We start from the raw sequence: 10,963 nt of genomic DNA, 5'->3' as shown, positions 1-10,963 counted from the left end.
CAGGTGGGAGGTAGGTTAAGATACCAGGGGCAACCAGACTGTTCAGAGCTTTGAAAATCACAGAAAGAGGATGGATGTCCCCTCTGAGAAACAGCTCCCGAAGGACTTGTGTTTGGGAGTGACGAAGGCAAAGCCTCCTCTTAGGAAACTTAACCTTGGGGTGAACTGCGGCATGGGTTCCAGGAGGAAGGTGGTGAGGGATGGGAAGACCATGGGAGTCTATGGTCACGATCAGGTGAGAGGGGACAAGAGCCAGAGTTTGGGTAGCGACTGGAGGAATGGAGAGGGACGGAGTAGGGATGAAAGAAGATGGATAAATAAAAGGGGGGAAGAAGAGTCACTAGTGACTGCTGAGATGGAGCTTCCATGACTCTGAGTGATGACGACAGTGATGGAAAAGTGATGGGAACAGATTTTTAGAAAAGATAATGAGTCGTTTTCGACCAGGTGAGTCTGAGGTTGAGGTGGGTCACCAGTAGGGACAGGCCAAGAGGGGAGCAGAAAACAGCACTCGTCCGACGGGGAGAGGTTAGAACCAGGACGCAGTCAGGAAGCGGCATAGCCCATTTCTTCCTAAATGTTCATTTCTGTCTGTTTTTCATTTTGAATGTTTCTGTGGTTTTGTTTGTTTTGAAGGCATCTGGACCTTCAATACAGTAAGACCTGGGCTTACATCCAGTCCTGCTATTGCTAGTCATGTGTCTTTGCAGAAATCGTTTAACTTCTGCAGGTTTTTTTTTTCATCCATAATGTAGAGTAAAGTAATTTATTACTACTCCTACTTCTACCAACACTACTTCCTGGGTATCCGAAGTGTGGAGTGAGGGAGAGTGAGGGTTTGAGTCTTGGGTTGTAGCCACATGTAGGGAGTCTAGTAGCCATCTGTCCCTGTCAAACTGTACCTTTTTCAAAGCCCATTTTTGAGGGTGAATTTTCTGCTGTACGTGCTCACACCTGGTGGCTACTGACAGGCTTGTCTTTCAGGGTAACTTTGATCCTATTTTCTATCCTCTCTGAGCAAGCAGATCGTAAACCCTTGAAGCCAGAGGCCACTGCCCTTTTCATCTTTCAAAGAGTGGACTTGCCATTCACTTTCTTTTTTGAATCATTGGCTATGGTTGAGTGATGGATTGCAAATGAATTGGTTCTGCCATTTCTCTAAATGATGAGTTTGGTTTCTCTTACTCTGTCAACAGACTTTGAAACCCAAATGCTCCTCTCTAAAATACCTGCTTCTGCTCATCAGAGATTGTCAATCTTAGGCTATCTTTGCTTGCACCAAAGTATTATCCTTAAAGACAGCGATGGATTTCCCTCATAGGCGGCTGAGATTGACCATGTTGAGAGGGCTTTGACCCTGAGATCTTAGCAGTTTGTGATCGGGAGGACCAAAGAGCTATAGCCTGGGAATTATAGTAGTTACCCCGTATTCACGGTTTCCCTTTCCATGGCTTCAGTTACCCACAGTCAGCCATTATCTGAAAATATTGAATGGAATGTTTCAGAAATAAACAATTGATAAGTTTTTTTAAAAATTACATTTATGGGGGTGACATTGGTTCACAATTCATAAGTTTTCAGTTGCATGCCATTCTGCCCAGTTGGTGTGGCTCAGTCAGGGCACATGCCAAGGATTTAGGCTCAATCCCCAGTAGTGGGTATGCAGGAGGCAGCCCATAGATGTTTCTATCTCTCTCTCCCTCTCCCTTTCTCTCTCTCTCTAAAACCCATAAAAAAACACACACGATATTTTTTAAAAACTGCATGCCATTCTGAGTAGTGTGATAAAACCTTGAGCCATCGAATTCTTTTCTGCCAGGCCATGAATCGTCCCATTTGCTCAGCATATCCATGCTAGATAATCTGCCCTGCACATTAGTCACTTGTAGCCATCTTGTCAGAAGGCCAGTTGTATCCTAATGAAGTGTCAATACCTGCATCATTCACCTCACTTCATCTCATATGTAGGTATTGTATCATATGACCACACCTCAAGAGTACAGTGCAGTAACTTTTATTACAGTATACTATTATTATTCTTCTATTTGGTTATTAGTTATTGCTGTTAGTTTCTTACTGTGCCTAATTTATGAATTAAATGTTATCACCGGTAGGTATGTATAGGAGAAAACAGAATATGTGGGGTTCAGTACTATCTGTGGTTTCAAGCATCCGCTGGGAGTCTTGGAATGTACCCCCTGTGGATAAGGGGGGACGGCTGTACTCTTTCTGTTTGTAAAGGGGAGAGGAAAAATTTCAGACAAAATGACCAAGAGAGGATGTCGTTGAAGTAGATGAGGACTTGGAATAGCAGAGGCATCGCTGGGTTATACACATAAATCACCTTCTTTCATCTGCCCCCTAAACTGGGCCTCTCTTTTCAATTTTGCAATCAAGGAAGTTATGCAGAGCACCCAGACGCGCATCCAAGGATGTCAGGGTTGAATGGACTGGAACGCTCTTGGCCTTAAAAAGCTTTTAGGTTCACATGCCTGGAGGTTGGCTCCTCCATGTTTAACGCTGGTCTCATCTGCTGTCCCCAGTGAGTGGCCTTCATTCAGGTCAGGGGGGATTTGACACCTTGGGTTTTTTCTAGGACAGGTCTCAGGACCCAGCAATGCCTGAATCCTGTCTCTCCCTCTCCTTTCCTCTCTCTCTAAAACCAATAAAATACATTTTTTTTAAAAAAAAATCGTGAGTAGTGTGATAAAACCTTGAGCCATCGAATTCTTTTCTGCCAGGCCATGAATGGAACCGGTGACCTTTTGGTGCACTGGAGGATGCTCAACCAACCGAGCCACACCCTCCAGGGTGCCACCGTTGATTTTAGCTTAGCCTTAATTTTGCAGTTTAGTAGATGTAAGTGTGCCTTGTGATTGTTTTGGTTTGCATTTCTTTACCGTTGAACTACAATGCTTTATGTGCCCTTTAGTTTATCTTCTGGTGTAAGTTGCCTGATCTAGGCTCCTGGTGTTTATGTTTGTGGGGGGCCTTTGGTTCATGTTTATTTACTCATACTCCTTTTGGGGGAACAATATTAATCCCTGTTTCTGTTCCTTGTAAGTCAGCTTCCATTCTACCATCCTTTTAACCCCAGTTTGTGTTTCTACTTCAACTCTGTTTTCATCTTTACAGCTGTGGACTACTGCGCCTCAGAAAACCACGGGTGCGAACACGAGTGTGTGAACGCTGACGGCTCCTACTCTTGCCGGTGCCCTAAAGGATTTTCTCTTAATCCAGATAAAAAAACGTGCACGAGTAAGTCACAGACAGCAGCCAAAAAACGTTTGGGGCTGGGCACTGTGTCCATGGAGACCTCCCAAACATAGAGAAGCGTGGGATTGTGTGCGGAGGGGTGCCATCCCGTCTGCCGCCGCTCCTCCTCTGTCAGGCCTTTCCTAACTCGTCCTAAGACTGTCGCCCACGCTATCTCAGAGTCACCCTCCCAGGCACCTAATGAAGGTGTCCTCCTCAGAGACCACACGTGGGGCTGTTCTTTCAGCCTCTGCCAAGCGAGCGTGGGGACAGTCAGACTCTGACTTCGCGCTGACGCAGCCTGGCCATGCCCGTCAGTGTCAATGGGCTTGTGAAATCCTTTCAGTAACGCTTCGTGGCTTGTGGGCTTCAGCTCCGACTGCACACGAGTTCAGGACGATCCCTGAGCCAGAAGGAGTTGCATATGGTTGTCCTGGGTCGGGGAGGGTGGCTGCAGGGAACGAACGGCTCATTTTTTGTCTTAGCGACATAGTTCTATTTGAACTAAACACACACAAATCAGAATTACGTTGAGTCTCCAAAAATCTGACCATAAAGATCTATAAGCTAACGGTGATCACGAGTTTACAAGAGAATTCCAAAAGTGTTCTTTTAAATGTAAAGGTATGTCACAACACATAAGTGATCATGTGGTGCGTTATTAAACTCACATAGAGAGGTTCACCTGAGAGGAGCTTATTCCTAAAGTATTAGGGCCCAGCATTGGTTGGTTTGTTTTTTTAAAAATATGTTTTTTATTGATTTCAGAGAGAGGAAGGGAGAGGGAGAGAGAGAAACATCAATGATGAAAGAGAACCATTGATCGGCTGCTTCCTGCACGCCCCCTACTGGGGATTGAGCCTGAAGCCCAGGCGTGTGCCCTGACTGGGAATCGAACTGTGACCTCCTGGTTCATGGGTTGGCACTCAACCACTGAGCCACAGCATTTTTTAAAACGTGTAGTTTAATAGCAATTTAAAATAAGTCATCTCTCAAACAAACATCAATGGGAAAGTAGGATTTCAATTTACAAAAAGTTCATGTATTCATAATGTTTCTAAAATACCTCTATTATGTATTTTAGCATATACTGCATAGTTTTTTTAAAAAACATCCCCCCCAAACTCCTGAAACGTAAGCTTGCTTGCCAATCTCTACATATCAACAGCTTGTAAGCAGCAGAGCTGGAAGGAGGGGTGGAGTATGGAACTGTAAGAGACACAGTGCGTCAAAACATACATTTCTGGATTCCCAACCATGTGCCAGTAGCAGTGAATAAGGCAAGGAGCTGGGGCAGCAAGGAGCTGGAAGAGGTGCAAAGATCTGAGCCCGACAGGCTCATAGGCACCCCCAGCACATCACGGAGAGAACAAGTAAATGTGTGAATGGACTGTTCCTGGTCTCCCTTCTTTCTGAAGATCCTGAACTATCAGCCAGCAGCCTGCACTGTGGAACGGCTTGGGAATTGTGGTTGCTGGTCTGATGAGTCAGTTCTCTCCTTCAAAGGGGCAGCTTCGGCCTCAGTTCACATCCCAGCTCCGCTGCTTTTTCCCTGGGTGACGTTGGGCAAGGTCTTTATGCCCCAGTTTCCTCCCTATAATAGGGATGATAATATTGCTCATTTCCTAGCATTGTCTTGAAGACTAAATGAGCTCCTCCGTATCAGCCCTTTGGCCAATTGCCTGGTGCCGAGCAAATTCTTTTAAGGGATGATACTGGCTTCAGAGACTTTAGATGAGTATTTATTGAGCATATACCAGGAGCCTGAGCTAAGTTAGCACAAATGTGTTAAAGGGACGATTCCTATTGTTGCCCCAAATAGTGCATAAAAAATTCAAGACTTGGCCCCAGGCTTCCCCTGGAAGCCGGTTGGGGACACAGCACACGGAGCAGCTCGGTCACCACACGAAGTATTATATGACCGAGCGCTGACCGTGTGAGGCACACAAACCCCCAACAGGAGTTAAGGGAAGGAGGGGACCAGCTGGGCTGGCACAGGTGGGGAGGCTGCAGCCACCCCGGGACGAGGCCTGGAGGAAAGCACATCCATCCAGCCTCCTTCCTGCTTGAACAGAGGTCCTTCCCCGGCTGGGTCACCTCATTGCCTCCTCCAACCCCAACCCCAGGGCCTCACCATCACCCCCACACTGAGGCCCCACGTGTCTCCTGTCCCAGAATCTCTTGGGACGTGGAGAATTACACGCCCCGAGATGGTGCAAGCCTGGAGACCCTGGAAGTAGATAGTGCAGTGTGGGGGGGCTGGAGGGGAGGTCTGGCTGGGAGGCAGGGAAGGGGCTGCTCCAGCTGTGAGGTCTCACCACTGAGGTGTGGAGCCCGCCCGTTCAGCAGTCTCGGGCTCGGAGTCAAGACCCAGAAATGGGCCGCCCCAACACGTGGGCAGAGAAGGTGCTGGCACTCAGGGAGTTCTGGCAGGGCCCCCCTCCCACCATGTTTGGGGGCAGGGCAGGGAGCCAGGCCTCGGGAGGGAACTGGTAAGAGAAAGGAGACCCCAGAGTCCTTGGAAAGCTGTGAGAGTAAGAAATGGGCGGAGTCCTGTTGTCAGAACTGAGACACTTGACAGATCCTGCCAGGTACAGGAGCAAGAACTGGGAAATGGAGACCAGTTAAAAGGGCAGACGGATGGGATGGAGGTAAAGGCCCAGAATCAAGGCAGGCATCGTTTTTTTTTACATTTAATCCTCAGTGAGGGTATTTTTTTCCACTGATTTTTAGACAGTGGAAGGGAGGGAGAGGGGGGGATGAGAGAGAGAAACATCAATGTGAGAGAGACACATCAAATGGTTGCCTCCTGCACGCAACTCAACCAGGCCCAGAGATCAAACCTGCAACCCAAGTATGTGCCCTTAACCGGGAATCGAACCCATGACGCTTCGGTGCCCAGGTCAACACTCTAACCCAGTGGTTTCTCAACCTTCTGGCCCTTTAAATATAGTTCCTCATGTTGTGACCCAACCATAAAATTATTTTCGTTGCTACTTCATAACTGTAATGTTGCTACTGTTATGAATCATAATGTAAATATCTGATATGCAGGATGGTCTTAAGCGACCCCTGTGAAAGGGTCGTTCGACCGCCAAAGGGGTCCCGACCCACAGGTTGAGAACGGCTGCTCTAACCACTGGGGACATGTCAAGAAAATTCTATTCTTGAGGCCCATATCCCTAAATATGGAAATTGTTAAGACTGGAAACCCCGTGGTTTTCCTATGCTAGGTTTATTGCTTTTTTAAATTATTATTATTAATATGATTTTTCCTTCTTTCCAGAGATAGACTACTGTGCCTCACCGAATCATGGATGTCAGCACCAGTGTGTGAACACGGATGATTCCTATTCCTGCCGCTGCCTAAAAGGCTTCACCCTGAATCCAGATCAGAAAACCTGCAAAAGTAAGTGCCTGGGTGTTGGCAAAGGGCTCGCCCCGCTAAAAGCTCCACAAGTTTCCTTTTCCTGGCAGATCTCAAGCAAGACACACACGACATTTATGTCTCCCGATATTATCTGGCCCTTTATCTTACCGTTGTCTCGCGATCCTGTGATGGGGATGGCTTTTATAAAGAGATGGAATAGACAGGTGTGCCCATTGGATTCCTTTAGCGAGGTCGAGCCCAAGCTGAAGCTCTCTCCTGCCTTAAGTGGGGGTGCATGCTCCCTCCTTCTTACCCCCACAGCATGTATGTGGGACTTTGAGAAAGAAACGACTGGACCCCGAGACAGGAGGTGACAGGAGCTGGTTTCTCCCAGTCCTTCAAGGGAAGGCACTGGTAGCTGCTAAGTGGGGGACATTGCAGCTCTATCCCCTTGGAGATGAAGGAAGGAAAAATATAAGAGTCCGAGCAGCCCCATCCCATTCAAGCGTACGTGGTGCCAGCAGGTTGATACTAAGGGTGTGCCAAGTGACTCCAATGCCTGTCAGCTGGCACTTCAAAGGGCCTGCCTGGGGATCTCGGGCATGGACCCCCCACGTGGGATCTCTTTAAATCAGACTAGACCAGCCGTGGGCAAACTACGGCCCGCGGGCCGGATCCGGCCCGTTTGAAATGAATAAAACTAAAAAAAAAAGACCATACCCTTTTATGTAATGATGTTTACTTTGAATTTATATTAGTTCACACAAACACTCCATCCATGCTTTTGTTCCGGCCCTCCGGTCCAGTTTAAGAACCCATTGTGGCCCTCGAGTCAAAAAGCTTGCCCACCCCTGGACTAGACTGTTCCTGAGGGACACTAGACTGGAAATTCCACAAGGACAGAGATTCTACCCTTTTCTCATTCTTGAATCCTCAACAACTCGAAGTTTTGGCCCATGGAGGTCTGACACAATTTATTGAATGAATGAATGAGTCCATGGGTCTCTCTGAGATTCGTCATCCTGGAGAAATTGCAACCATTATTTGAGTGACTCAATCTTGTTGGGAAGATGGCCTTTTTAAGGCCTGCACGTTGCGAATGTCTTCAAAAAGTACTCCCATCGTCAGTCCGCACTTAGACACACTGAATAGTTCGCGTTCTCCTGACAGTCGGTGCACAGAACTCCCGGGAACTCCCATGTAGGGGTGTATATTCTCATGTGTTCCTTCTCCCACCTGTTCCTGGTAGTGTCTACAGCAGTTCCACACATCACAGGACTGAGCGTTAAAAGGTTTGACCATAGATCTCTTTGGAAAAGCACTGGTGACTATCTAACTAAACCGAGCTATGCCACATCCTGCTTATAGCCTGTGTCCGCGTACACACTCGCTCTAATGAGCGTTAAACCTGGTACACTGGCAGGTGGCTGCAGAGCCCATACGTTGAAACTGAGCCTGTCTTATGGAAGGTAATTCCCATTGCCGTGCCAGGATGCAAACCCTGGAAACACTCAGGCATTAAATGGGAATTTTAACTGAGAACATACAGAATGTAAAAACAATCGGACGGAATGTTTTCCATTAGACCACACATGCACGCCATGTGGTAGAGGGCCAAGTTTTCTGGCCTTGCCCCACTCTTCTCTGCTATTCACACCTTTATTTTATTTTATTTTATTTTATTTTATTTTTACGGGTAAATGTGTCTATGGCTGACTACGCCCAGGGAAAATCACTTGCAGGTGGACTCATATTTGTGGACCCAAAGCTCTTATGTGCGGGATAATTAGATCTGGTTCCACTCAGGCACTCATTGTGTTCCTGCAAGCTCCTTCGCGTTACTAACGGAGGGGCGGGGGAACGAGTCAGGCATGCGGGTCAGTGGAGAGCATCTGCTTGAAGCTCTGCATCTCATGCCAGTCATCTGAGATTCCCTCCACCCCGCCACTCTCTCCACATCCTGCCTGGAGAGGCACTAGGAATAAGAGTAGGGCCGGAGGCAGTGCACGCATCATTATCAAGAGAGGGGGGAGGCCAGGAACCAAGGGGCGAGAGGTAGTGACCATCCAGGAGTAGTGACCACCAAAAATTGGCCCACAGATGGGCCTGTTTGCGGGCTTTGGCCCGGCCCAGAGTCCCTAGTGCTCATTAACATAGTATCTTCAGCGATTATAGTTCCATTTCCTCTCTAGCCAGGTGCCCTACTTTTTCATCCAAGAGAAATGGAACTTGTTCCTAAACCCAATGTCCTCATCAGCCCTTCTCCCAGCGTCCTGCCTCATCACTGCATTTTCCAGTGTCTTTGCTGCAGACCCAGCCCTCGGGTCCTGAGGTCAGACTCTCAGAGCTGCCCCTGACCAGTGTCCGTGGTGGCATCCCGCTGTTCACGGAAGCGAGCGCTCACTGTCTCTCCGGAGCATGACATGCAAGAGGGAAGCAAAGAAACTGGCTTTAAAATCTGGAGTTTGTTAGTAGGAGTCTGAGGGTCTCAAGAGCATTACAAATCTTGAACTAAGGGTACAGCCATTTACATTTAATAGGCGGTTAATGGATGTGGGCTATTTTCAAATTTAATAAGAAATCTATTTTTCAAAGGAATTTGATGTCATCCAATTAAACTGGGGGGAAAAATGCTCAAGCAGAATCCTACTGAAGCAAAGACCCTTGGCCAGGACTCATTCTTCTTCCTCATCTGGGCACAGTTTCTTTTTCTGAAGAGTGCTGTCAATGATTTAAGGCATACATTTATTAAGGCGGCCGTGCAAAGCACAGACTCCAGGAGTGTCCTGACTGTCTAGCTGGGGCCGGGGTGGAACCGGACGTGGGTGTGACCCATGTGCTCCAGGGTTGCTTGTGCTGGTACCACCGCTGGTGCGCCCTGTCTCTGGAGACTGGGGGTGGGGTCCGCATCTGGACTGAGCTGGGAGGTGTGAGGGCAGCGTCACGCGTACTGGCCGTGTGATCTGGGACAGACAGCTTTATTTTTCAGTACCTGGGATTTCTGCGCATGGGCCACAAAGTTTCGATCGCACTGTACGTGTGTGCCTGCACTTGGTATTTTGTGGAAGAGCCACACTCAAGGGGCCAAAGAGCCACATGTGGCTCGCGAGCCGCGGTTTGCCAGCCACTGCTCTAGGACAAAACTGCAACATGGGCGGCGGCATCCGAGACGTCTCTTCTCCAGGTGCTTGATACGGGTGCTGTCCTGGTCTCACTCAGAGCGAGGGTGAGCATGTGGATCCTTCGTGATGTAACTGCCACGTCCTGCCTCTGCTAAGTAACTGGTTATCTTGCAAGATGAGCTTTTGTTTATTCTGTCTTCGTGCTGTGCAAGGTCACTGTCAAATGCACTGCGGGTGGCAGCGCCCTCCTTGCTTAGGAGCCCTAGTGATCAGGTTAATTGGAAGAAGAGTCTGCTGAGTTTTCTCAGCTTCCCCATCTTTCTTGGACGGGCGAGGCTGGGGACTGTGGCCCTCAGCCCATTTTTCGGCTCTTCGGCCATCCAAGGGGACGACTCAGGCTGGAGAGACCACTTCAGGTACCAGGTTCTCCTTCTGACAAGCTCTGGAGAGCAGAGCGGTGTTTCCTGTGTCCCCCGGAGCACCTTATTTCCGGAATAGTTCCTGCGAGGGGCTGACCTCACAGCCCTGGGACAGCCCCGAGCCTGACGCGGGATCTGCCTTTTCTCCCACAGGGATCAACTACTGTGCGCTGAAGAAGCCGGGCTGTGAGCACGAGTGTGTCAACACGGAGGAGGGCTACTACTGCCGCTGCCACCGGGGCTACAACCTGGACCCCAACGGCAAGACCTGCAGCCGTGAGTGTGCCAGGGGGTGGGGATGCTGATGGCGGGAAGAGGCCATGCCAGGCCCCCGGGCTCACCAGCAGCCAACGCCTTCTGGAGTTCCTGGGTGTCCCGTGGGCCTGATGATCTGACGGACGTAACCTTCCTTGCCTCAGTTTCATCATCCATAAAATGGGGCTGCCTACCTCATAGATTGCATTGTGAGGATTAGAAGAGTCAGTATGTATACAACACTTAGAAAAGTGCTGCTAGACATGTAACAAGCACTCAGTAAATATTAGTTAATGTTGTTATTCGCTGTTAAGAGCACTGATGAAGTCAGACCGTCCTGAGGTCAAGTCCACGCTCTCCCGAACACGGGACATGTGGCCCAGGGCACATGCTTTAACTTCACCTGGCTTTGATTTCTCCATCTGTTTAAGAAAGTGAAGATAATAGTAGGGTTGATCTCAAGTTGTTAGGGTGAATAATCAGGACCCTTTCAATCTCTTAAACTGTCCCTGGCACAAGGAAAACATACGGTTACAGATAAC

The 10,963-nt window shown here is 48.5% G+C and overlaps 1 protein-coding gene across 2 annotated transcripts in view; it reads left to right on the top strand.

The window, feature by feature from the left end:
* MATN2 (matrilin 2) overlaps positions 1-10,963 on the top strand; it is a 100,402-nt gene that overhangs the window by 61,267 nt on the left and 28,172 nt on the right. For both annotated transcript variants that reach the window (XM_006753182.2, XM_006753181.2), the window contains exons 5-7: positions 3,136-3,258; positions 6,542-6,664; positions 10,320-10,442. In XM_006753182.2, the coding sequence (XP_006753245.1) occupies positions 3,136-3,258; positions 6,542-6,664; positions 10,320-10,442 (369 nt within the window). The remainder of the gene's footprint in view (positions 1-3,135; positions 3,259-6,541; positions 6,665-10,319; positions 10,443-10,963) is intronic.

Source organism: Myotis davidii, unplaced genomic scaffold (genome assembly GCF_000327345.1).
Source record: "Myotis davidii unplaced genomic scaffold, ASM32734v1 scaffold390, whole genome shotgun sequence".
Taxonomy (NCBI): domain Eukaryota; kingdom Metazoa; phylum Chordata; class Mammalia; order Chiroptera; family Vespertilionidae; genus Myotis; species Myotis davidii.
Note: the sequence above shows the minus strand (reverse complement) of the source record. Positions and strands in the feature narration are given on the sequence as shown.